The sequence below is a fragment of the Gallus gallus genome, chromosome 9, assembly GCF_016699485.2.
Source record: "Gallus gallus isolate bGalGal1 chromosome 9, bGalGal1.mat.broiler.GRCg7b, whole genome shotgun sequence".
Taxonomy (NCBI): domain Eukaryota; kingdom Metazoa; phylum Chordata; class Aves; order Galliformes; family Phasianidae; genus Gallus; species Gallus gallus.
The window spans coordinates 19,362,052-19,387,213 of record NC_052540.1 but is presented as its reverse complement, the minus strand read 5'-3'; the positions used below and the strand labels follow the sequence as shown (position 1 = coordinate 19,387,213).

Here is a 25,162-nt window from a genome sequence, read left to right as displayed (position 1 = left end):
TTAAAATCAGCTTAATTAGTTTTTTAATAACTAATTTGGAAGCTCTAATAGCAACAGCACTCCCAGACAATACCGTCAGATAACTCATAGTTCCCAGTTAGAGCTTTGCCTCGGGATGGTTAATTCTTTGATGCTATCATGTTCTCTAGATAATGAGCACTTTGTAGGATTAAATGGCTTTCTCTGAGTTGCTCTTGGACCAAAAACCATCTGACAAATAGAAAGAAAGTGTTCTGTAGCTCCACATCTGTTTGAAATGTTGTTATTGAAGGTGGCATAATAGGTTAAGTTAGTAGTATCAGTGCTCTTTAATTACTCCTAATTGCAAAGATGTCTTTAGATTTAATATTTGCTGGAATCAAGTCAGATTGGTTTCCAAAACCATACAGCTCGTTTAACTTGAATTTAGCATACATGCTGCCTTCCTCACGCTGAGAGACGTGCTTTTTTCTCAAGAAAGCACCTCATTAAACACGAAGCATTGCTCATTTTTTATCCAGAAGAACAAGTTAACTAACCAGCACGCTCTCCTCCTCCTTTTGTATCACTATTCCATCAGCTTGGAAGCTGATCTGCCATCCACACAGGGTAGGACACATTCAAACCACCTTGCTAGCGATGCTCAGCACAGAGCAGAATCTGGCCCTCGCTTTATGACCTGCTCTTTTAACAGGGCATCACTGTCTCACGCTCCAAACACCTTTCTTTCCTTCCCTCTTCCCTTCCCTCCACCTTCTGTTATTTTTAAACACTCAGAAGAAAACCTCCCTGTAGGAAAAATAAAGCAAGCACCCAGAACACTTCTCATGGGCTGGTGATGGCTGCGTCCCACCTACACCGCAGGGTGAGGCTCCCAGCCAGTACAAACCACGACAGCTCCCTCACTCCCTCGATGCAGCTGATGGTCTGCTTTGTAACAGTGAATTATTCACCAGATTCACTGCTCTGTTTTCCTCTACTTGCCAAGTGCCTTCGCTTGCATTAGGCCTGAATTGCATTTCAAATATAGCTCCATCTGCCCACTGAACTCAGCGGGCTCTGGCGGGCTGTAGCTGGGAGCAGAATCTGATGTGTGGCTCAGTTTGCCCGGATCCCCTCCGCTGACACAAGAAAAACTCTGTTCTTGGTCTCTTTAACAACGCAGAACAATGGCAGCAGGAGTTGCTGAGAGCATGAAGGTTCACGCACGCCTGGCATCCACTCACACCATCTGCCAGTGGGTTCCGCACAGCCTGTGGGCAGGCAGGACGCACTGACAGCTCCATCCCCTCCCCGCAGGCAGGCTCGCCGTGCCCACCAACATCTCCAACCTGACCCAACGCACGGCATTATCACCTTTTGGAATGGCAGCACCAAGAAAACCCGGTTTGATATTAAGCGCTAGCTAGGCAACCTCGCATTGGCATGACCCGCTGAGAAAAGATATCACTAACCTCATCTATAGCTTTCTTATAGCTCTGTGAGTAAGGGAAGATTAATCAGCATCAGAGGAAACAGATCGGGACAGGAAAAAGCCAGAGGAAGGGCAAGCAGGTTAGAAATAAAATTAGAATTGTTAGCTCAACGCTGCGGAGTGTAAAGAAAGAACAACATCAACAAAGCATTAATACATATTATACAAGAGAAGCAGTAGAAATTCATTTTGTTCTTAGGCTGACCCTGAGGTTTTAAAATACACGTCAACAACATGAAACCAAAAAGAAACACTCTGGATGAGATTTTGCTGGGCCTTTGCTAGCAGTAATGACACAGGAGTGTACAAAAGCAGTACCCAGCTGGTTTTTGAGCTGTGAAGGCTGTCGGGGCCGCTCACTCAGCCTTCCCGAGCAGGAGCATCCCTCCGGGCCGCTGCGGGGCACCATGCAGTACGGAACACAACAATGTGCCAGAGGCAGACACTGGGCCCAATCTAGCAAAGCGCTTAAGCATCTGCTCAGTTTGAAAACACAGGCTTAAGTGCTTTCCCCTAGACTTGGGTTCCTGATCAAACTCATGCACTCTCTTAAAGCATTCCAATCTCCCACAGGCTCTCGCCATACCGCCGCTTTCGAGTCTCTCGGCTGGAGGAGCAGTGGTATTAGCCTCTTTTTTGGGGTCCCCACGGCTGCACTACTGCACCGGCCGGACACCTGGCCAATCCGACTGGCAACATCCCTGCAGGGAATAAGTTAAGACTCACAGCGGGTCGGCTTGGTCGCGTCACATCTCGGTTGTCTTCCTGCTTGATCTTAGGGGGCTCGTGGGAGAGCACGGGTGACCCTTCGGGTTTGACGTTTCCTGGGCAAAAGGGAAGCAAAGAGAGAGGGAAAGTAAAACTCTGACAGGGATGCAAAGTGCACGCTGGCCATGGCACTGCCTGCTGCCCACACTGCTCCCAGCCCTGTGCGGTGGTGGGCACAGGGGAGCTTCATCACCCTCCTGCTTGTGCACAGACACTGCAGCCCATCCTGAGCTACTGCCTGTTACGAGCAGGGAAACCATGGTAAAACTAGAGAAAGACACCTCAAGCCTGGATTTCCTGCAAATAGGCACTTTCTACTCAACCAATGAAGCCTCCCTGCCTTGCTTCTGTTGTCTCAAAAAATCCCCCTGCTCCTCTCTGTCTGGCTGTTGCTGCAATAAGCCTCCTTCCATCCAGCAACAGAACTAGAGCCCAGCTCGGGCTCCACGCATAGCCTGCTCTCGGCATTGCTGCCTTTCTCCTTGCTACCAAAGAAACACATTCACTCTGCAAAAAAAAAACAAGGCATGTGATAAACTATAAGCTCTGCAGCACCTGACACTGCTGGGATATGATTCGTCACAGGGTTCCTCATTAGCAAAAACTAAAACAAACAGAGAAGGACAATCAGTGATAAATTACTTTTACTGACTACCTAGAGAAGTGATTATTTCAACAAAAGACATGTCAGCTTACAGTCAGGTCATAAAAAATTCAAAGCATGGATGAGACATTTGTTTTAATGCTCCTCAGTTCTGTGGATTTATATTCCAGAGCTGTGACAAAAATGTAGATAAACGGGCTGTCTGTGCTGTGGCAAATTCTGGTGAGATTGAATTGGAGAGCAGAAGATCTTTAAGAATGGCTCTGTGATGATAGGAAACAATTCAACTAGAAACATAAACCCAATGTAAACACAGCTCCCTTCTGAAAGCATTTTAGAGACAGCAGCTTCCAGGCTGATTTATTCCTCTGCTCCCACCTCACGCTTTGCACACAGCTGAAGATCAAAACCAAAGACAGATGTACCCAAGCAATGCGGAAGCGCGCTCCCAAGAAACTGGCACGATGTGAACGTGGGGCAACGAAGAGAGAAAACCAGAAGTCATTTCTTTTTTCATCCCACAGCACAAACGTTGTCTCCTTTTACACCAATTACTCATCAATGCAGCGCTTTGGTAGAGCAAGGCAGCACCGTGCTGCCATCAGCATGCAGCAGCGCCTGCAGCAGGCAGAAGGCAGCGCTGGCATCTCCATTTACAAGTCAGTCAAAGAAGTACATCAGAAACGATGAATCCTTTGATTTACTTAAGGGACCTCTGACACAAAAAGCCACCTCACCTCTGACTCTGTTGCGCTCGCTGGAGCCAGCCTGGGAGCCCGGCTGGGAGCCGCCCTGGGAACTGGGCTGTGAGCTGGGCGTGCTGGAGCTGGAGGAGCTGCCGCTGCTGGTCCTCTGCAGAGGGCTCTCAATGATGGGTTCCGTCCTCCTCAGGTCTGGATTGCTGCGGGAGCACAAACAGGACTGCGTCAGGGAGGCCACGGGGATTTCAGGGCCTTCCCCAGCTGCCAGGCAGTTGCACGGTCAGAAAGGTTTTCTGCTGGAGAAGACAGAGCTGAAGTCTTCTCTTATGCAACAACTGGCTTCAGGTTGCCCAAGGAGGCTGTGGATGCCCCATCCCTGGAGGCATTCAAGGCCAGGCTGCATGTGGCTCTGGGCAGCCTGGTCTGCTGATTGGCAACCCTGCACATAGCAGGGGGTTGGAACTGGATGATCATTGTGGTCCTTTTCAACCCAGGCCATTCTATGGTTATGATGCTATGAAGTGATCCTGTAAGCCCTACTGAAATCCATGGCAGCCTGAGTGACAGCAGAGTAAGGGACCCAACACCTTTACAGAGCTGAATCACAGCCATGAAGAATCAAACATCTAGAGCCCTTTTATACCCTCACCAAAGATTCAAGGCTGCTTTGCTTCAAACTCCCCATCAGCCCATACAAGTGCAATGCTGGAGCTACCTGAATTAACCACCAACATCCAAAATAAAAGCAGGAATTTGCAAATGGCTGCTAGACAGCTATTTTTTTTCTGAAGCAAGTATCTCCAATTTGCAACAAGGCTGCAGATCACTTTTGCCACTTATGCACACTTCAGGAGTTTGATGGCTTCCCTTCACACTTGCACAAGTTACCCACTTCAGGCATTTTCCTCCTCGATTTCCTTCCCCCCCTGTGCACATACAGAAGTCTCAAAGAAAATGTGTCCTCGACACACAGTGACCAATATCTCTCATGGTATCGGAAGCCTTCAGGAAACTTAACCCCTGTTTGGCACTGAGTTGACACGTTTGTGCAGAGTTATGCAACTCCACTGAGTTCACTCTGGACCTCGTGGGCATACAAATCCCACTGTCATGCTGCCATGCTGCACAGCGCGGCTGCACTCGGAGGCACTGAACGTGAAGAACAAAGCGTGCAGTGTGTGCACACTGCATCACTCCGAGCTCCCAGAGAATGACCAGCATGGTGCAAAATGGACGGGCTGTGCAAAGCCATCACTAGGTTGCTGGCAGAATCGTTTGGGTGCTGTTTAGCATGGACAGTATATAAAATCACTGCCTATCTGTCATTTTGTATCGACACAGGCATGTAGTAAAGTGAGCAGAGCAAGAGCATATCCCTCTGGGCCTGGAAATAACCCCTCAGTTGTTGCAACAGGGCACCAAAGAACAGAAAGCATATTTTTACAGCATTTACGTAGGAAGGTAATCAAGGAATTAAGAGCAAACAGAAGAGGCGTTTGGAAAGGCAAATTAGAGAAATGGTACTTACTGTGAGAGAAATGAAATGTGCAACCGTTTCACTGAACACTTAGTTCAATGGACAGGGCAGCATCCTAATCACTTTCAATTTTCATCATACTGACGTCTTCCAGCTCATGCTGTACAGCTGGCATATCCTCAGCTCAATTAGCTCATGAGATGGACTGGCAAACTTTGGCAACCAATGTATTACCTGTACCCACCAGGGCTGGGATGGGGGGACTGTGGGAACATGAGGTGACCTTCAGCTTGACTTCTGCAGTCTCAAACTTATTTTTCCTTTCAATGCCATCACATAATAGGACTACTCAATCCAACATAGCACCAGATTTTAAGCTGTCCTTCAGGCTGCAGCTTATTAGAAGAACAACATTCTCAAGAAAACAAAGCGCTTCAGCTTTGAGCAATAAACATGAACAAATATCCATGATATGAATGTTTCTTAACTTAAGAATAGAACAACAGAACAGATACTTTTTCCTTCTGCTACCCCTGCAAGCTACTTGAGGCTGCTGCTGCTGGCAGGCTTGCTGATGAGCAATGCAGGCTTTGAGCTCCATCATGCAAGGCTGCATACAACACGCTTATCCTGTTCAAGGTTTACACATCTGCCCACCAAGCTCTGCAAATCAGAGCCAAGTTCTTCCACGACTAATCTATGCTTTTTCAGTCCCATTCTGAGAAGGGCTTGTTAACTTCTCTGCTCATTAAACACGTTCAGGGATGGTTCTGTCGTGGATTTCCCTATCCTTCCTCAGTGCTGGGAGAGTGACCCTCCAGAATGTACTCCACAGTGTACCTGAGCTAAATGTGGGGATGGGAAGAGGAAGTGGGGAAGAAGCTTCAGAGTCTTCTCTGTCCTTCTCAGTGACATTGCAATGCCATGGGCATGGGAGGTGGGAAAAGATCATACTCCCAGAAAGCCAAAAGGAATTTATTCTTTGACCTGTGCCAGGAGATCCAGCTCTCAACAAGAAGTATTAGTGCCCGTTCCTTGGTCACACTCCTCAGTCATTATTTGTAAAAAGCTGATGAGTAGGAAATGTATGATATATATTACTGTGATCTCCTCCCCGGCTTACAACTACATGGGCTCCTTTGTAGGCAAGAAGTGATGCCTGGACAGCCCAAATCTGCTTCCACTCAAGAGAAAGGTCAAATTCCCATCAGACTTCAAAGCAACAGACACAGCATCCAGCTACAAACCCTACAATGCCTAGGAACATCTTATGGTTAGCTCAAAGGGAGAAAAACCCACGGGACTCTTAGGCACGCACATCTTTTAACACAAAACACTGATGCAAACCTAGCTCACCACAGCCACAACAAAAACATTGCAAAACTCCTGTTTTCTGCTAGCTGGCCAGAGGAAGGCTGAAGCCCAGCAGTGATGCAGGCACCCTACCAGCCCAGGGTGACTTGCTTGTGCTCTCAGCCAGGTGACTGCAGGAGGAACCAGCATGGGATCACCACTGTCTGTCACACGGTGCTGACCGTACCTTGCCCGGATGGGCTGGGAGCCCAGCCTGGGTCCAAGGGCACTGCCATTGCCTGGGGAGTTCTTCCTCGCCAGCGCTGGGGATATGGAAGTGGTTCGTTGAGGCACCTGGGAATGAAGGGAGACATTCATCACCAACCAAGGCCAGGGCAGGCTGCTGCTCACACATGCGAGAGACCGGCCTTTGGCATTTCGATAAGACCTGATTTATATCTGATTTCCCACTGAGAGATGCAGTATTGACAGCAATTATAAACTATCAAGCTCTCAGCTCCGACCAGGCACAGAAGGGAGGTGCAGAGGAGCAGCACACCGCAGCCCTGCTGCCCCCAGTAACTGCCTTCTCCAGAGGCTGAACGCACGCGTGCACATAGAGATGGTCTACACCTAGCAAAACCCAGAAGTCACTTTTAAGGTAAAATTCAGACTTAAGCATTTTGGCACTCACAGTGGAGAATTCAGAGTCTCTAGTTCAGATACAACACATGCCAGCAGGGAGAAAATGTCGACTGGTGGACGAATGAGGATTGGTAGCAGAAAGGTCCAAACAGAGCCATCTAAGGCTCTCACTGCAACCAGAGGGCTCCTTTTGAGCCAAGCCAAGCCTGCTGGCTGCCAGGCGCTCCAGGCACAACAGCTCATGGCAAACACAGCCTCTGGAAATCCCAACCTACATTTGGTACAGCACCTAACCCCAGACACCGATCCCCACACGTGGGAGCTCGGACATCGCTGTGGCATCACATGGAGTCACCCAGGTGCTGGAGGCCAGCAAGGAGAGGCACGGCAATACTCACCAGGTACAGGCAAGGCCAAGGGCTCAGCAAAAAGAATTAGGGATTTTTTTAGAGAACAGACACACAGTTACGTTAGACAAGCTAAAAAGACCTAGGGAGAGAGAGCTCTGTATGCTGCAGCACAGCCACCTACAACACGTCCCATTAGAAAGCCGCCTCTGCTCTGGACAGGTTACTTGTCAGTCAGGGCCCTGCAGCTTCTGTTACCTTCCTCTGAAGCATCCAGTCACAAACACTGGCAGAAACAAGACCCTGGACCACAGAGGCTGCCGGCCCCATCTCACGTGGCAATCCTTTTGTTCCCAGTGAGAAACACACCAGAGTGGTTTCAGTCAGTACAATGTGAAGCCGGACTCCTTGCAAGTATGACTGCCGGTGTGACAGCCCCGAGTGTGAAATATCACTCAGCGTGGGGACCTTCTCACAGCCCTACTTCCTCATCTGAGGGGAGATACACCACGTGGTGTTCAAAACCAAGCCCTGTTCACAGACCCCCTCAGCAGTGCATTGCTGCCATCAGAAGAGACTCGAGGTGAAAGCAACACCACACACTGCTGTTTTCCACCTAGCCAGTCTCAAACTGCAAGGGACTTTAAGAAATGTGGTTAAAAACGTTAGCTACCCTTCCGCACTACTGAGGAGCAAGGCATGAGGAAACTCCTGGAGCTGCTGGCTTGCTTTTCCTTTTGTCTCAGCACCGATGCACCTAATCCCTTGCTAGGACACAAAGCAGGAATGGTTTTACCACCATGCAACTCACTGCCATAAATCCCTTGCACAGAGGCTTACCTGGTACCTGGTCTTTTGATGGAAGCCACTTGCTTGTTCGTATACAGAAAAACTGCCTCTTGATCACAGACAAATACTATCTGCCTCACTGTCACTAATCAATTGGTAATAAATTTTTCTCTCTCAAAAAATCCTCCAGGCTAAGAGCTGATTAACTATAAGGGGAATTCTAACTGCCAGGTTGCAATTCATTCAAAATGAAGGTGTATAAACAATGCAATCGAAAAACTGAGCCAGAAGACTCTTAATTAAAGAGGTACTGCCAGATACTGCCATAATGTCAATGAAGGTATAGAGCTGCTGGAGCCCATACAAGTCTTCCATCAAATATCGATTGCAATGGGAGGCACGATGCTGGACCAAAAGGACCCGTCTTATTGAGCACGACAAATTTTATGATCCTATAATTCTATTTAAACAGAAGGTTGTGTTTTTTTTTTTTCCTAGGGCAAGGCGAAATTGATTTGTTTTGGCCTCGGTCCGGGCTCGAGAACTTTCTTTGCTGGAGGGCAATGCTATTTTGCAGTGCTGTGCGTGCACCCAGAAGCAGCTCCCGATGTCTCTGCAGCTCATGCAAGATCTGCAGGGTCAATCCCCGCTGCGGAGCCACAGGGGTGAGCTCGGCCAGAGGTGCTGAGCACAGCGCCAAAGCACAGCTCCAGCGGCTGGCAAAGAGGACTGGTGTCAGCCCAGTCCTGCAGGGACCAGCTCTGGGATGGCCTCTTTGACGTGCTGAAAGCGAGGAGCAGTAGTGTTACCTTTGGTGGAATGTCTTCCTCCTGCCGTAACCAAGAACTTCGGTCAAACTTTTCAATGCGAGGGGGCAGAGGAGGGTTTTCTGAGGTGGGGTCCGAGTTCTGCCTTGGCATCTCAGTGCGGTGAGAGGTCACCGTCAGAGCCTCCTGAAACCCAGCCATCCCCTTTGCAGGCTGTTCATGCAGTGACTGAGACCCAGACAAGGAGCTTCCTTGGGATTTCACAGTGACCAGATGTGGAATCTAAGCACCAAGTCAAAACAGAACTATCAGTACAAAATGGAAAAAAAAAAAAGCGGATCAAAAAGAGAAAAATCAAAAATGTGATTGAAATCACATCAATCAAAAAAATTGATTAGCACTTTGGATGCACTAAAAAAGCCCCCTCGGTTTGAGATCGGCGCTGCCTCGGTTTCAGGGACTCCTGACCTACATCGCTTCAACGCAAGAACTGTTAAAAACCATGCTCAGCACCTGGAGACGGGGAAATGCCGCAGTCAGAGCCACGTCTCAGCCCTGCACAGGCACTGGGGACACAGCATTTACTCCCAGCAGCACTGAAGGAGTGCAGGCAGGGTGCCCCGGGCAGCTCACACACATGCCATGCACGCCTCGGCCTGCGCCCACCATGCGCCCCACGTCAAGCTCCTACACCTGGTAACTCTAGGGTTGTGCTAATGATGTTTGGCATGGAATTCCCTTGTTAAGAATAGTAATTAAAAAACAGAGAAGCAATAGTAAATAATAATTACAAAAAAAAAAAAAAAAAAGAAAAAAAAGAAAAAAAGAAGCTTCAGGAATTCCGAGGCATAGATGGCTTAAAAATAAATCTTGAGGCATGAGTTTCTATGAGGCTGCAAATCCCATCCCTTAGATCTGGTCTACAGATCTAAGGCTTATGAGTGAATGAAAGGAATGCTGACATCTGGTTTGGAAAATCAGAAACATTCACAGCATTTGAGTTTATGAAATCAGAGCTTCTTCCCAGAACCCTGCGATATCTACAATGACCTTTTCCTTGCTACAGCTGATTTGTAATTGGTCTTTCAGGGTAAACGTGACATTTCTACACACATGCCTATTTATGCATGGACATGCATGCATGTGTACAGACATATTAACACAGATCTCTGAGTTTCAAGCAGCTTTTTCATTGGCATTTTATTGTCAAACAAAAGCCTTTATAGCTGTTGACAGTATTGGTCATGAAGAAAATCACTGAAAAATATTTCCAGACTTGAAATTAGGAATTGTTCGGTTAATCAGAGACATTACTGAGAAGTCTGCAAAGTGGAGTTTTACCCACTTCCCAATGTCTGTGATCCACACAGAATGCATATTCACTGGAGAAGAAAGAGCTTTCCATTTAAGGGCTTTCCAGCATGTGTTTTGTTTGAAATCAATGCTGCGCTGCTGACCTATGGGGGCACACACTCCATCCATGTGGATGGCCCTTCATTTCCACATTTTCCCATAGAAAGCCCACCTGAACGTGGAGGAAAGGCTCTGTGCTCCCTGAAATGCCTGCTTGAGTCTGCACATCTGTGGGAGCACCTCCAGTGGCCAACCCAGAGCCAGCGCTGATGCTCCACCAACTTGCTGCAGAAGCCTACTACCAGACCTTGCAACCAGGGCAACTTTAAAGCACGATCCTCCTCCTCTGTAATGGTCATGGTGATCTATGCCTTCTCCAGATGTGTTTGTGACTGATGTTAACTCAATGGAAAAAAAAAGAAACAAAACCCCCAAACTGAAGTGACAAAGAAAGTAAAACCTCCTTCTGATGATGCCCAGCATCAAAGCGCCCTGGGTTTGTGTACCAAGCACTGTGGTTTCAGTCCTTTAACAAAACAGATTCAAAGAGGAAGAGAGCCACTGCTGCGCTGGACCAGACCAGCAGTTCCTCTCAGTCCTCCAGCTTGTTTCTGGCAGTAACCAGGACCTGATGCTTCAAAGGAAGGTATTAACCAGCGTGATGTTTCTAACACATGAAGGTGACAAGGATCAACTCATGAATGCAGATGCTGCTCTACCTCACAAATACGCTTCAGGCTAAGACATCACGGAGCAAGACACTACTTTAACACTACTTTTCCTTTTACCTGATCGGAACCCCCGGCATCCTGGGTGCTGTATGGGCACCGGCTGGGGAAGCACCATTACCTGCGGGTCCACGGGTCTGAGCAGGGGTGGGGTCCGCGCCGGCTGCACGCTGCTAATACTAAAGGACTCTGAGCGAGGAGGCAGGTTTGGGTCTGAAATCCTGTTGGCCACCTTGTGCGGCATCGCCGGCGAGCTCTGACGGTTGAGTCGGGAGCGCTCCTCCACCTGCAGCAGGACGGGGTGACACTGGCTGGTTATGTGCTGAATTGTGGTTCCTTGGTTTATATGAAAATCTCATCTCTGATTTGAAGAAGTGGTTGTGCGGGGTACTGGGTTTTCATACGGACACAGAGAGGGGTCCCCGTGCTCCTGCTACATTTCACCCGAAGCTGAACACAGCTCAGCTGCCACAGGCTGCTGCTGCAGGCAATCCGTACCATCAGGAAACCTGGAAGGAACCTCCAGCTTCTAAAAGGTAAGGAAGTCCCATAAAGAGCCATTTTAAACTGAAAGCCGAGGTATGCAAATCTACAGGAAGCTCTTTACTCTCTAGATATATTCGGGTACTGCACGACTGGGGATACCCAGCAGACTGCGCAAAAAATGCATTTTAAAGACTGCAAAGTGACTATTTGTATTTCACGTGCATAATTCATTTCTGAGTGTGAAATGGGAAATTAAAGCTCCGGGATGAGGCAGCGTGCCTCAGAGACGTGCTTCTAGAAGACGACTTCTGAGAAGCTCTTACTTCTCCTTAAATGTATGTGCAAGCCAGGGGACCCTTCTCCTTCACTGCTACGAGCACCACGAGGAGTGCTCCTGTTTGATCTGAATAAAAGAATAAACATGGCAGCCAGAAAATGGCTGGCTTTGATCTGAATTTACTGAGCGTGGCACCTTGTCATGTACAGAAGGAAAAAACCCTCCATGAGTGATACAGAAACAAAAGCAAAGCCTGGTGCTCTCAGCCAACCTTGCTGGAGACACAACGTCTTCAGGTAGCCCAGCTAAGTGTGCAATCTGGGTAATGCCACAATTAGACTGCATGCATTGATATTCATACACTGTATGCTATGCAGCATTTTTGATTCCTCAACCAGAGACCCGATGTATAGTTCCATTTACATGTCATTAATGTGTTAAATACCCTCAGCATGTCTTAATTATCCTAGTTCCAATGTCGTGTTGAAAAGCGATCCATGGAACAAGTCAGCTCGGAAAGAACCACAGCTCTTCTCTAAGCAAATATTCATGAAGCAAAAAGGAGAATTATACTGATAAAATGAATCTTTTCCTCTCTCAAATGCCAAGAGGGAGAAAGAGTAAAATTCAGGTAAAAGGTGTTAGAGATTCTTTCTCTTCTAGCTCCCTGTGACCAGCTGGGCCATGGCTGTGTCCCAGAAGGACATCACAGCTTCCCCCAGGCACTGCCCACCTGCAGTCAGAGGCTGTGCACAGCTCTGTTCAGCGATGCCCGTGGGAGCAGACACAAGGACAGACAGCAGGGTAGAGTGGAAAGGAGAACTTCCTCTGAACAAGGGAGCAGCAGAATGAATGCTGGGTTGAAGGCTCAGTCCAGCAATCTGCTGATCAGCCAATCTTGGCACAAACAACAACAGCTGAAGACAGTGCCATTGGTATGTCCTCTGGCTGCTTGCAGGAGCTCTCCAGCAGAATGCCAAGCCATAATGTGTGGCTGATTATGGAGGACTTCAAAGCTTGCGTGGGGGAGAAGGCAGGAGAGTAATGGAATGGAGATGACTGTGTACTGGGAAGGAGAAAGGCGCTTGGTTTTCCCACTGCCGAGCCTCCTTGACAGCACTTTGTTTCACTAGCTCAGCAGATGAAGCTCTTGGGACTCTCTAGTTGTGTTGTATGGAGCTTTATCAACTTCACCATTAAGCAGAGGGGGCAAAAAGCATCATTCCGCAGTGCTGAGCTCTGCAGAAATTCATCACTGCTCCAGTTCCAGCTGCAGCTATCTCCTGTGTAACTCAAGCTTCTCCTCCAATAGGAAACATCCCTAGTAGCTCTCGCACAGGCCCCAGTGGAAGCTGCTTTTTTAACATGCAGCTTCAAAGCATGAGAAGAACGAAAACCACGGGGACTGATGGAGGAGCTCAGGCATGCTGGCTTGCTGCAGAGAACAGCCTGGCTTGCGCTGGGCCCCTAAAGACTCCGTGTGGTGGGAAAGCACTGTGGGGCCAGGCCACTGCTTGGAAAATGTCTGACTGAACGTGTCCCCCTTATGTATGGTCATGCACGGCATGTATTGGCCCTAACCTGCCCTTCAGCTGAACATGCTGCACGTACTCTGTCGCTGAGAAATTAGCTATCCGCATCACTTTGATCAGCAAAAAAAAATCAGCCCGTAACAGAACAGTCAGTAATGGAGACAGATGCTAATTAGAGTACACTGCTTACAGTGCTGATATGATGTCCCTGGCTGGATCATCAGAGGGTCCCAACATGATGTCTGAAATGGCCCAGCTAGTCCTTAATTACAAGAAGAGATCTGTGTGGGTAAGCAGGCCAGGCCTGGGACAGAACTCAAGCTATATCCCAAGCTAACTTCCAGTGGATAATCCTTCACACTTGCAAGAAGAGGGGATGACAGCAGATGAGGATGTGCATCCATGCATGGCAGTGAAGACTATTTGATCAGACCGTTTTGTTTGGCACAAAAAGAAGACTCTCTTGGATGTGCTGTGGATAAATAACTGTATCAGAGAGAAGTAGGAGAAATGGATGGGGCCACGGCAACTCAGACGTGGTGATCAAGCTTCTCAGAGAGAAGACTTGAGAAGAAAGATCACAAAAACAAGGGAGATACAGGATCAAGATCACCAGTGAATACCCCAAGAAGCTCCCAGGAGTCTCCAGAAATGACACACTGAGCACTCCTGACAGAGGGAACAGCTTACAGACTCCCTCTTCAACCTCTCCCATCCAAACAACCTGATATGAAGAACACTCGCTGGCCACTTAAAGGCTGACATCCCACCTGCTGCAAAGCCTCTCATAAGTTGTGCCAAGGCTGCCACCACTGTCTCTGTGCCCACCTGCATTCATACCGCTCAGAGTGGTCAGACTGGCAGAAACACAAGCAGAGAGAAATGACAATGAAGAAGTCTGCCTTGATGTGGTGGTTTGCTGTGTCGGTCTACAGATGAGACGGTCTGTATCCAGACTTGCTCCTGTTCCAATAGGAAATTAAGTATTTCCATTACATTGGCATATACGGATTGGGTCCTAGAACAGCTCAACTACAGCAGCCACCATGGTATGCTGGGATCAGCACAAGTTGGACTTGAGTACAGCCAATAAGGATGGTACTTCAACACAAACAGCAAAGTAGCTAAATAGTGCTAAAACTGGGAGCATACGAAGTAGACAAAACAGGGTATGGAGGACAGAGGAGCAGTTCTGGGAAGTTCCCAAAGGTGCTGCATCAAGGCAGTACATCAAACTACTGCTCCCAGGAGCCTAAAGATGGCACAATCATTGCTTTGAGCATTTCATCGAAACTGGACAGAACGACACAGGCAAAGAACAAATGGCCTGGGCAGCTAATTGCTGGAAGCTGGAACTGTTCCAGCACAACGGGAAGCCTCGTCTTTCCTATGACTTCAGCAAAGGCTATGAGGCCTCTTTCTACCGCTCCTATCGGCATTGTAGTTCCCAATGCCCCACTTCAAGTGATGGCATCAAAAAAGGACAACTCTCCCACAGAATAAAAGAAATGGGCCTCAGTGTTTGAAATTGAAAGCCAAACCGAACACTTCTCTCCTTCATCCTAGAAGAAGATTCCCCTTTATAAATCTTTGTAATAGTTTTGATGACAGTGCCAGAGGTACACTTCAGTCGTGTTCCGGATGATTTATATAAAACTAGGCAAAGAAAGACAGAGTTTATTGCCTTTTTCCTGCCTACTACTTACTCTTAACACTACTGCGGATGAACAAGAGCCCCTGCTTTGCAGAAAGCTGCAGAAGTACCACCCGGGTAGAAGACTCTCCTGCCAGAGGCAGCTCAGTGCTGTGCTGTATGGCACATCTGGCCTCAGGCAGGAATGTCTTGACCACCTACCAAACCCCTCCTTCCACATGAAGGGCTGCAGATTAATCCTGCAATGCTGTGAAAATAAGCTTGGTTGCCATCAAAAGACTCTGAACACTGAATCAGAAGGGAATGAAGGAGAAACCAAAGGGAGCATGAAGAGGAGAAAGGAGTTTTCAAAACCCCATTAGCTCCGCCAAGACCAAAGGGTGCCAGGCATTTGGCAGCACAGCAGCGGTCCTGCTCGGGAGGAAGAATGGGTGAATTATTGAATGACCTTTTTGTGGAGGAGGAGAGTTACAAAATTAAACCAACTGAACCCAAAGAATTTTAGAAAAATTACAAACAAGGGTGGGCACCAGCCTTAATGGAGCCACCACAGAGAGATTAAGGGGAAAGAAAGCGCTCGCGTGTGATTCTGACACCGCACTGCAGACAATGCACGTCTTCATCTTTTCAAGACGATTCAGTCAGGCAATAATTAATATTCAAGATCTCACAATGGTTATAACAATTCTGTCTTTTTGATGGGGAGAAAATCAGCAATGTGGCTTCCATTCCTGATAATCACAAAAGCAGAGCAATCCCTAGAGATAAAGCCCTCAGCGCGGGAGAAAAAGCTGTCTGTTCTCTGTTTGATGATGGGAAGCTGAACGAGCACTCTGAGTGCACCCACAGCCACCTCTCGGCACTGGCAGCAGCTGCCCCTTCTCAGGCAAACGCAGAAGCTACAAGAGCTGCCCAGGCTCCTTGCTGGCATCTACCTATGGCTGGATCCCCCAAGGACCCAGCACAGTGCTGGGTAAGAATCAAACTGCACGCACGACACGCACTCCTCGCTCACGCCTACCTCCTTGGCCCACGCTGGTTTCTCACTGGCATTTATCCCTTCTTTGTAATGGTAGAGTGGTTTCTTCTCTGCTGGTCTCTGGTCCTGCCGCTGCTGCTGCTGCTGCTGCTGCAGGGACACCAGGTAGTCCCGCTCCTGCTGGAGCTGCCTCTGCAGCCTCTCTGCTTGCCGCTGCTCCTCCAGCTGCTTGCGCTTATACTCCTACCCAGAGGAAAGCACAGTGACATGGGTGCACGGTGCCCTGCGAGCACGCAGATGCAGGACAGCAAACCGCAGGTTTATCTTTTGGGTAGAAAGTTGGGCCCAAGCATCTGAAAAGCCGTTTTCTTGCAAAGCCCTTTAAATCTAAAGACTCTGGAGTGTGGGCTGTAAAGCATCCCAGAGGAAAGACAGTTCAGAGGACACAGCCAACAAATCCAGAGCTTTAAACCCTGCATTGGACTTTGCATTTAGTGGATCACTCTGCCTCCATTTTCTACATGGGAACAGAGAGTGGTAGTGCCGTGTCACCAGAAAAGCCCTGCACAACCCGCTGATGGCTCCAACACCTACACAAAGCCTGTGCAACTCTCAGCCACACAGCAGCCTGACCAGGAGCCTGGGCAACCTCCTCCAGCAGGGTCAGGTGCTGCTCATGGCCCACCCAAGTCCCTTGGTGGCTGCTGTGCTCCCCAGGGAAGGTGGGAGGCACCTCAGGGATTGCAGCCTTTGACATCCTACAGCTATGAGTGCCCTGAGGCACACGGAATGTTGGTCTGCAGAGGCACATTGGTGCCAAGCAGCTGGGGGAGGCTTCCAATCTGCGTTGGAAACATGAGGTCAGCATGGACATCCCTCTGCCAGTCTCAAACACAAGCCAATTAGATAAAATAACTTGCTCACAGGGCTTATAAATTACCATTGATTTTGCCCAGATTTTTCTGGACCAGGAGAACAAAGGATCAATGCAACGAGGTGCCAAACACCATTAGTTCATAAAAACCCCAGCCAAAGCTGAGTCTGTGGAGCACTCTGTAGGACTAATTTATTGTTGGTGTCAATGGCAGCACAGCAGAGCCAACAGTATGATCTTCCTGAATCCCTACAGCTCTGTGAGGTTTAATGACTAAATCATTAACAACTTTTGAAAAGGCCTTTTTAGAAAGCACAGGCTTGTGTGAGGGTTTTGCTTTTCCCTAAGTAAATTCAACAGGGGGACAAATAACAATCCATATAGATTAAAAGTAAACACAGTGAGAGTGTAACAGCTAACAGCATTTTAAAAGAATTGTTCGGAAAGATAATTAAACAGCAAAAAAAAAAGAAAACGTCACGAGAGGGACTGTAAGGTGTTCCTGTGAGGGAATTAAAACAGAAGCACTCACACAAAACATTAAAACCCACATCACAGCGTGGGTTTGCCTGGCGCAGTTATGTTACAGCTCCATCATACTCCAGCATGCTGCTAACAGCCATAAACGTGGTGGGGAAACCAACAGGGCCGTGCTGCATCCAGGCCTGCTCCTCCAAGGGAGGCTGAAGGCACGTGGGGACACGGGGAGCTTGGCATGCTGGCGTGGGGCTGGAGGGGTGGTTGTATGCCATCACAGCTTGCTGGTCCACGCCTCAGCACGGTGGGAGGCATGCAGGGGGTGTGGGTGCATGCGGGCAGGAAGCATCAAGCAGGGACGGGGTGTCCCATTTACCAGAAGTAGCGCTTGCTCCTGCAACAACTGCTGCTGCAGGATCTCTAACTGTCTCTGCTCCTCCTCTAACTGTCGCCTGATGTACTCCTGGAGCCATGGCAGCAAGGATCGAAGGAAAAAGAGAGAGAAGGTGAAAGAGGCAGTGTTTTGCAAGAGGAAGAGCAACGCGGTGGGCACCCAAATCCATCCCACCCACGTGCCGGCACTGATCGACCGGACTGGGTACCCTCAGCCCTGCCCAAAGAGCCCGGGGACTTCTGAGGGCAACGAGCTAAAACTGCAGGGAAACGGCCGACGTTCACCGTGGGCAGTGCAGAACCCCACCCTGGGGACGGGAGGGTGGAAAAACCCCTCACCGAGCATCTCCAGCCTGCAGGCACACAAGTGGATCCGCACAGAAATCAATTAGGACAGCGGGAAGCGACGCGCGCAGCGCTAACAATTAAACCATTTACTCTCCAGCGGCGAAAGCGGGGAAGGAACACGAGTGCTCGTGAGAAGATGGGCCTTTTATCTCATTAGAGCAAGAGGCGCACACTGAGGGCGAAGGCCCACCTTACCTGCTCGTGCTCGGCGCGCCGCCGCTCCTCCTCCCGCCTCATCTGCTCCTCGTAGTGCCGCCGCTGCTCCCGCTCCTGCTGCTTGCGCAGCTCCTTCTCCCGCCGCTGCTGCTGCAGGGCAAAGGGCACAGGTCAGCCACCAACATGGGCCTCCCCTCATCTCACAGCCCCACAGAGCCACTCCCGAGGTCTGGGGGGGATGCTGAGAAGGCAACGCGTCCCTCTCGCGCTTGCCGGGACCAAAACCTAACGCGCAGAAGATCCAAAATCCAAGGGTCTTTCTCTTTTCTTGATTCTTATCTGCCAGTCACGTTATCTGCTAAGGAAAAGCAGGCTCTTGACCAAGTCGCTGAAGTTCAAACTGCTTTTTATGACAAGGGCTCACACATTTACAGCCTCTTCCCCTGCAATCAATACGGCTCTGTAAGGACGTGCTGCTCCAATCTGGCCATAACGCTGCTTGCAAGGGGGAGAAACACACACACATCGCATGCCTATACCAAAAATAATTAGCTAGCAACAGGCTGAACCATTTGCAAGCACAAAACAAGTGCAACGGGCACCTGCCCACCTCCTGGCCCATGGTCCCCCTTGTTTGGCTCTGTCATATCCTAGCCAACAGCAATGTGGGGCACCTCAGGGTGATGACATCTACCGCCAGCTCCCATGCTTCTGATGTGCACTGCATGGGGAAGATGTACTTCTCCTTACTTCAGAGGTACCAAGAATGTGACTCGTGATTTTTCTCCCCTTCAAGGCATCTCTCCAAGGCCGGAGCTTAGGGACACCCAAACTGCTCTGCTCAGGGGTTTGGGAGCCACAGGCACGCTCCAGCCACCAAGGCAGAAGGCAGCTCTGCATGGCCACAGCCAGCTCATCAGCAGAGGGCACTCAAATGCAACCAGCAGCTGCCAGGGACTGCAGCCGGCGCAGCTCCTCCTCTGGGTGCAGAGACACGCATGCAGCACTCACAGGCAGGCAACCCACAGAAGACCAGGGCCTTCTTTCTCCCTTTTACTACTTTTTTTTTCCTCCTCAGACATTCTTGCTGCTGCGTGTTGGCAGACTGCAGTGCCGAGGAAGGTACCGGAGCAATTTAAATGCTGCTACCTCACATGGATGTAGAACAGGCAGCTGGCTACAGAGGCTCTGCCCAAGGAGCTGGCTGAGCAATCTGGAGGTGAAAATGCATATACTTTAAATTGCTGATGAGCAGTAAACCTGCACTGTATATACACATAGATTTGGTATCTATTACCTACAGATACTCAGACATCTATCTACAGATCTATCTAGATATGTATTGCCATAGATGTATAGATATCTACAGACAGATTCAACAAAAACACACCCACGTTATAAACTATGAAAGAGCCACTGCCTGAGTTACACCTTTCCATCCACAGGTAACACCCACAGGGATCCTGCAATCTGATGACTGCCTCCAGCTGAACCTCAGAGCTGCAACACAGCATCCATGGCCGTACTCATCGGCGCAGTTTAACTCGCTGCAGGGAAAGAAAACTGCACTCAACCTGAAATAACCTGCCAGCTCCAGACTCCGTGTCCCACGCCACGCACGCTGTCACACTGCCCACGGGCCGCATGTGTTACTCTGTGCGTACGCATGTCCTCGTTGAGAGCAGTGCTAACATATGTCTGCTTTGATTCCTTGAGCTCTACATTCAAAGTGAGACGAGCAGGACGTAGCGGTGGCACACGGGATTTCCCAGCTCTGCCAGCTCCTGCCTGAGCTCCACGGATGAGAGCTGGGGAGGTCGCTGCTCCCATGCACTCAGACAGCCCCCAGGAGCAGGGGTTGAACGCACGCTAACCTCAGCTCCCAAACACAGTGTGCATCACACTGGTTTGGCTTGGGGGAGAGAGGGCATTTTAAATGTGGGTGGTTTTTTTTTTTTTGTTAAAATAGCATACTGTTGAATAAAACACATAATGGTTGTGTAGGCTGGGCTTGGCTGGCAGGAGGCAGGGGACTGAATGCCACAGCTATTTCTCAGATAAAAATCACCGGATTGGTCTTTATTTCCCATCCAGCAGGCACACAAAGCCAAATCCCTCCAAGGGAGAACAGAAAATGCTGTTCCCAGGAGGGAGCTGCACGCTGCTACCCTTCCAGCCAAATGCACACACTGATGCCCAGTGAGACAGGTCCATTTCTGGCCTCTCCCAAAAGACACACACCTAACTACCAGCCTTCTCTGCACCTCAAGCCTAGCAAAACCCAGGAGCTGGGAACTGAGCCCCCCAGGTGCAGCTTTAATTTGCTGGGTCAGCTGCTAATCGAGATAGCTAAGAGACTTCTACGCCCTGCTGCGCCTTCGTCAAGGTCTGGGGTACAGAGCTCATCTGTGCTTCTCCCTACTTTTACACCCCTTTGGTCAGGCCATGCTGTAACCAAGGCATTAGTGATGGCTGTCTACGAGCAACATCCTGCCCAATGCTGTCCCTGCAGAGATGCAGCAGCACAGACTCCTTGTACGCTTGCTCTTAGGGCCCTGCTTCTGCAACTGGCAAATAACCAGCAGGGATCTGGCCCCATGGAGAGGTGAGAGAAAACCCCCAGCAATGCACCTCTCTTCCACTCCTGGCTCACAACAGTGCCTTTCCCACTTGCTCCTGTGCCCACCAGCACCAGGATGACAGGGGGATCCTGTCTGAAATAGGGACTGAAATCTGCAAGAGGCAGCTCAAAACTGAAATGAAGGATTTTCTTTATTACTCTCTTTATTTGCCTCGTTTTCTCCCTGTTTTCTGCCCTCTCCCTCCCACCCTAAGTGCACACTTCCCACATTTCTCCAAGCCTGCAACTACTGTGTGTATTTACGCTATCCAGATTTATTATTCATGCAAGGCAAGAGAACCAATTAATTAGGACTGCGTTTATATAACTCTGCAGGTAAAGATTTATGTAGCTGCTTGTAAGCCAGAATGGGATCTTATTTGTGCTGCACTGGAAATGACAGGTCTTAAATATTGATGAGGAAAGACACACGAAGGCAAAGCCTCCAGTGGGAAGGCCCTTGGAGGTCGGGCATGAAACAAGGACTTCAAAGGAGCAAACCCTCCTTGCTGTACAAGATGCATTTAGGAACGGGAGCAGTGGGAGAGCTGTTCAGGGTTAGAGTCTCCCCATGAACCACGAGGGCCCTGAGAGGCACTAACACGTGCAAACGCAGCTCTCGAAAACCTTGGCAGCTGCTCCCAAACCTGAGCATGAGGCAGCAAAGACGTGGAATGGGAATTCCAAGTAACAAATGGAAACAAATACTCGAGGTGGTTGTGCTGTTGTGACAGGTTCATTTATCCAAGCCACCAGGGAAACGGGGACTACGCCTGGAACATCATCACTCCTGATGCACCGAGCACTGGAGCATGGAGAGGTGTTTCCCACTGGTAGAAAAACGGGGTCAGAACTTCCTAGCACAGCAAATGGGGATGTGACAACATTCTGAACCACCGCAGGCTTCCTATGGAATCATCATGGAGGAACATGACTGAGACCCCGTGCAGGAAGAGGGTCTTGCTTCAGAAGCGATGAGTTCTGCAGGCTTTGTAAACAAAGCAAAACTAAAGAGATATAAGGTTTAGCGCATAACTGTGTCATAGGAGCTCCTCCAATGCAGCTTTGCTTGTAAATGGGTATGCTGGCTGCTGCCAGGATCACTGCAAAGTAGTAGTGCTAATGAAAATGCTCCTACAAGCTATATGACACCCACGTACGCACCAGAAAATAACAACTACATTTCTATCTAGCCGAAGCTTACCTATACTTAATTGCAGGAAATCTCTTGCTTCGCTTTGTAAGAACTTCCAGTAGACAGTGCTCAGATGGTTCTCATCTAACAGAGCTGCAGCAAGTTTGTATTCACTCAACATCCAGCCCAATAACCACAGGGACTGAAATCTCCCATGTAAACAGCAAGGTGCTTAGATGGGCCCTGTGCATTCCCTGTAAGATCTGACCTTTCGTTTCCTGCCTATCAAGAAAACTAAAACCTGCAACGTGACATAAAAATGAGGTTATATAAAATCCTTCCTGACTACAGCTGCTCACTGCTGCCGAGGGGTCTGCATGGATGTTTGTTGTGTAGTATCCTTAATGCTCCTGACCACGAGATGTGTTTTCCTCTAGCTTAGCAGGAGTTCTGATGGTCGGTGCAGGGCAGCCAGGCTCATTCTGCACAAATGGAACGTGCAGAAACTTCCTGCATGAGGGTAAACAAAGCCGCCATTCTACTCCTCACAATCCAGCACAGATAAGCCTCAGAATGGGTCCCGTGAATCAGCACAGAAGAAATCCTGGTCCCATTGGGTAGATAAATGCAGAGTCAACAACTGGAGCTGTTGCAAAGTAGGTGTCAGAAGGAGCTGGGAGGCCAAAAGGAAACTGCCTGACTGCTGCCAAAGCGTTTGGGTGCTGCTGCGATGGGTCTGCAGGGCTGCTCTCTGGAGCAGAACAGCAGCAGGGGGATGGAGCACAGGGTGCCTCGGGCACTGACCTCAATACTGAGCTTGGCACAGCTGTGACAGCCGCTGTCTGCAGGCCTCTGTGCGGCCATCAGGCACACGCCACCCCAAAATATCCGGGGAGAACATAAAGGCCAAAGTGCATCCTTCGCTGACTGTGCTAGAATTAGGGGCAGGAGCAATGAAACTCTGTGTGCTAATCTCTGCCTCTGCCTGCAGCACCCCATGGCGGGCACACACCAGCACACAAAGCAGGTGGGCAGCCACACGTGTCAGTACACCTCAGGAGGGTTTCTTGGGGAAAGCGGGTAACGTAGGGGTATCTGAAACCCCACTGCATGGCATGAAGCACGGGCAGCTCCCAGGACATGAGTGCTGCTGGGCAGAGGGGATATGGCAGCTGCCAGCACACAGCTCTCTGCTCTGTCTTAATCCCAACAGAGCCCACGGGCTGATCCCACAGAGCTGCGGCTCTGTGCGGGGCAGAGGACACCTTTAGTTACCATCCCACTGTCCTTCCCAGTTCTCTGACACAGCAGGAGCAGAAAAATGCCTTTTCTCTCACGGCCTGCTTTGCTCCAGCAGGCGTCTGCCTTTCAATTTAGAACTGAACACTGTAAAGCAGCTGGAAAGGAGGTAATGGGTGAAGAGCCCAGGGGGGCTGTTCCAGTCACTGGAAACAGAGGCATTGATTTTAAATACTAGCCACGGTGGCATTAGCTTCTAATGACATGGGGGTAAGGGCAGAGCTGGGCAGAGCTGTGCCTCAGCAGCCTAGGGCTGAGCTGCCAGCTTAGTGAGGGGATTAGTCCTCCATCAAAACCTGCCCGAGGAGCACAGGCAAAGAGAGAGGACAATTTTCTTCTATGTGCAGAGAACATATTAATACAGCGGCAAGTATTGTATTCATTACAGGATTTCAGCTAATCTGCTGTCTGCTTTTATCCTGGTATTGTTCCACTTCTGTACTGCTCGCAGCAAGCACGTTCTGACAATGGCAGAGCCATGATTCCCTCATGATAGTCCCTAAATAAACATGTATTGGCGCAGGGGATTTCAGGGTGTGTGTGCATGCGCAAACCTCGTCCTCTCTCCAAGGTCCTCTCACACTGACAGCATGACAGACTTACACATTCACCAGGCAGAAAAGAGCTCAAAACCAGTGGGACCACCTCAACAGGCAGCCTCATACATGGTGAACAACCAGCTGATGGAATTCTTTCACAGCTAAGCTCCTGACCCGGGGCATTACTCACCCCTCTCAACCCAGCCTAGGGAGACCCAAGTTAAACATAAAAGATGCTGTGGCTCAAATTAAGGGTGTGGGTGCTCTGATAGCCCACTTACTGCGAGACGTCTTTCAGACCTATCGGTGACCTCTTCGTAAAGCTAACTTAATTACCCTTAATGCGTGAACCCTTCAATCAGATGCTTGGGGTGAGCTCAGAGTGAGTCAGTGCGTTTCTATGTGCAAAACCACATCAGAAGCCGAAGAGCAGAAGAAATCCCCTTATTCTTCCCTGAACTTCTTCCATCAGTAACTGTGAGCTAACCCCAAAGCAAGCACTTCCTTCCAGGGTCGGGTGCCACTCTCCGACACCGCAGCCACACAGTCAAACGCCGCAGCTGGATTTTAAATGGGGTGGATAATTTCATGACCGGTCGTATTTGTAGCTGGTACGTTAAGACAAGGGTAATGAAATCTTATGCTTCAGGGCACGTATGGATTGGTGCACAAGTCAGGCAGGCATCTGCTCCTCCCCCATAAGGGAAATTGTAATTGGCAGGGCTGAAAGGACCAACGCTGAAATAAGAGATTAAATGGGACATAAGTGGTGCATGGACCTGGAGAAAGGGCAAACGGAGTTTTTCAGCTTCTTCACAAGCATCATATTCCACAGCAGCAAATAAGGACAGTGAACATGACAGACATCTGGCCTGACAGGAGTTTTGGCCACCTGGACTGAAAACAGCTGTCACAGCAGTTCGGGACTAACTGTGCTCAGCAGACCCAGGGACCCTTTTAGATTGGCGCTGGAGGGGCTTATTTACAACGAACAAGCTCTATTACCTCCACAAGGGCTGGCAACACTTACCTACGGCGAGGAGAGCACCCGTAAGTTGGCACAAGCTACACGCAGCACGTGCGAACAGAGGCTTTGTTCAGCAGAACAAAGCGCCTGGGTTTACCAGCTAGAGAGGTCAGGACGTGACCACGGATGGGACCTGTTAGCAGACGCTCTGCTGCACAGCTCCCAGAGCCCCAGTTTGGCTCCGCTCCAGCCACTTACCTCCTCCAGCCTTCGTCTCTGCTCCTTCTGCTCCTCGATCCGCTTCTGCCGCTCAGCCAGCAGCTGCCGCTTGTGCTCCTCGTTCTCCCTCTGCTGCTGCTCCAGCTGCTGCCGGCGCAGGGCCTCGGAGCGCTCCTTGTTGGCCAGCTGCAGCCGCAGGAAGTCCCGACGCAGCGTGGACTCACCGGGCAGGTTGAGGATGGAGCTGCACAGGAGAAAAGCACCACGGAAGGTCCCACACAC

The 25,162-nt window shown here is 49.6% G+C and overlaps 1 protein-coding gene across 8 annotated transcripts in view; it reads right to left on the bottom strand.

Annotated features, from left to right (window-relative positions):
• Positions 1-25,162, bottom strand: part of TNIK (TRAF2 and NCK interacting kinase) — a 133,869-nt gene that overhangs the window by 19,242 nt on the left and 89,465 nt on the right. For 4 of the 8 annotated variants that reach the window (XM_025153737.3, XM_015291719.4, XM_046898604.1 and 1 more), the window contains 10 exons: positions 24,920-25,124; positions 18,141-18,251; positions 17,581-17,667; positions 15,896-16,096; positions 11,047-11,211; positions 8,887-9,126; positions 6,544-6,650; positions 3,563-3,726; positions 2,180-2,277; positions 1,434-1,457 (listed from right to left, as the gene is read on the bottom strand). In XM_025153737.3, coding sequence (XP_025009505.1) covers positions 1,434-1,457; positions 2,180-2,277; positions 3,563-3,726; positions 6,544-6,650; positions 8,887-9,126; positions 11,047-11,211; positions 15,896-16,096; positions 17,581-17,667; positions 18,141-18,251; positions 24,920-25,124 — 1,402 coding nt within the window. The remainder of the gene's footprint in view (positions 1-1,433; positions 1,458-2,179; positions 2,278-3,562; positions 3,727-6,543; positions 6,651-8,886; positions 9,127-11,046; positions 11,212-15,895; positions 16,097-17,580; positions 17,668-18,140; positions 18,252-24,919; positions 25,125-25,162) is intronic. The other 4 variants (XM_015291718.4, XM_025153741.3, XM_025153739.3 and 1 more) reach the window with 3 other exon arrangements.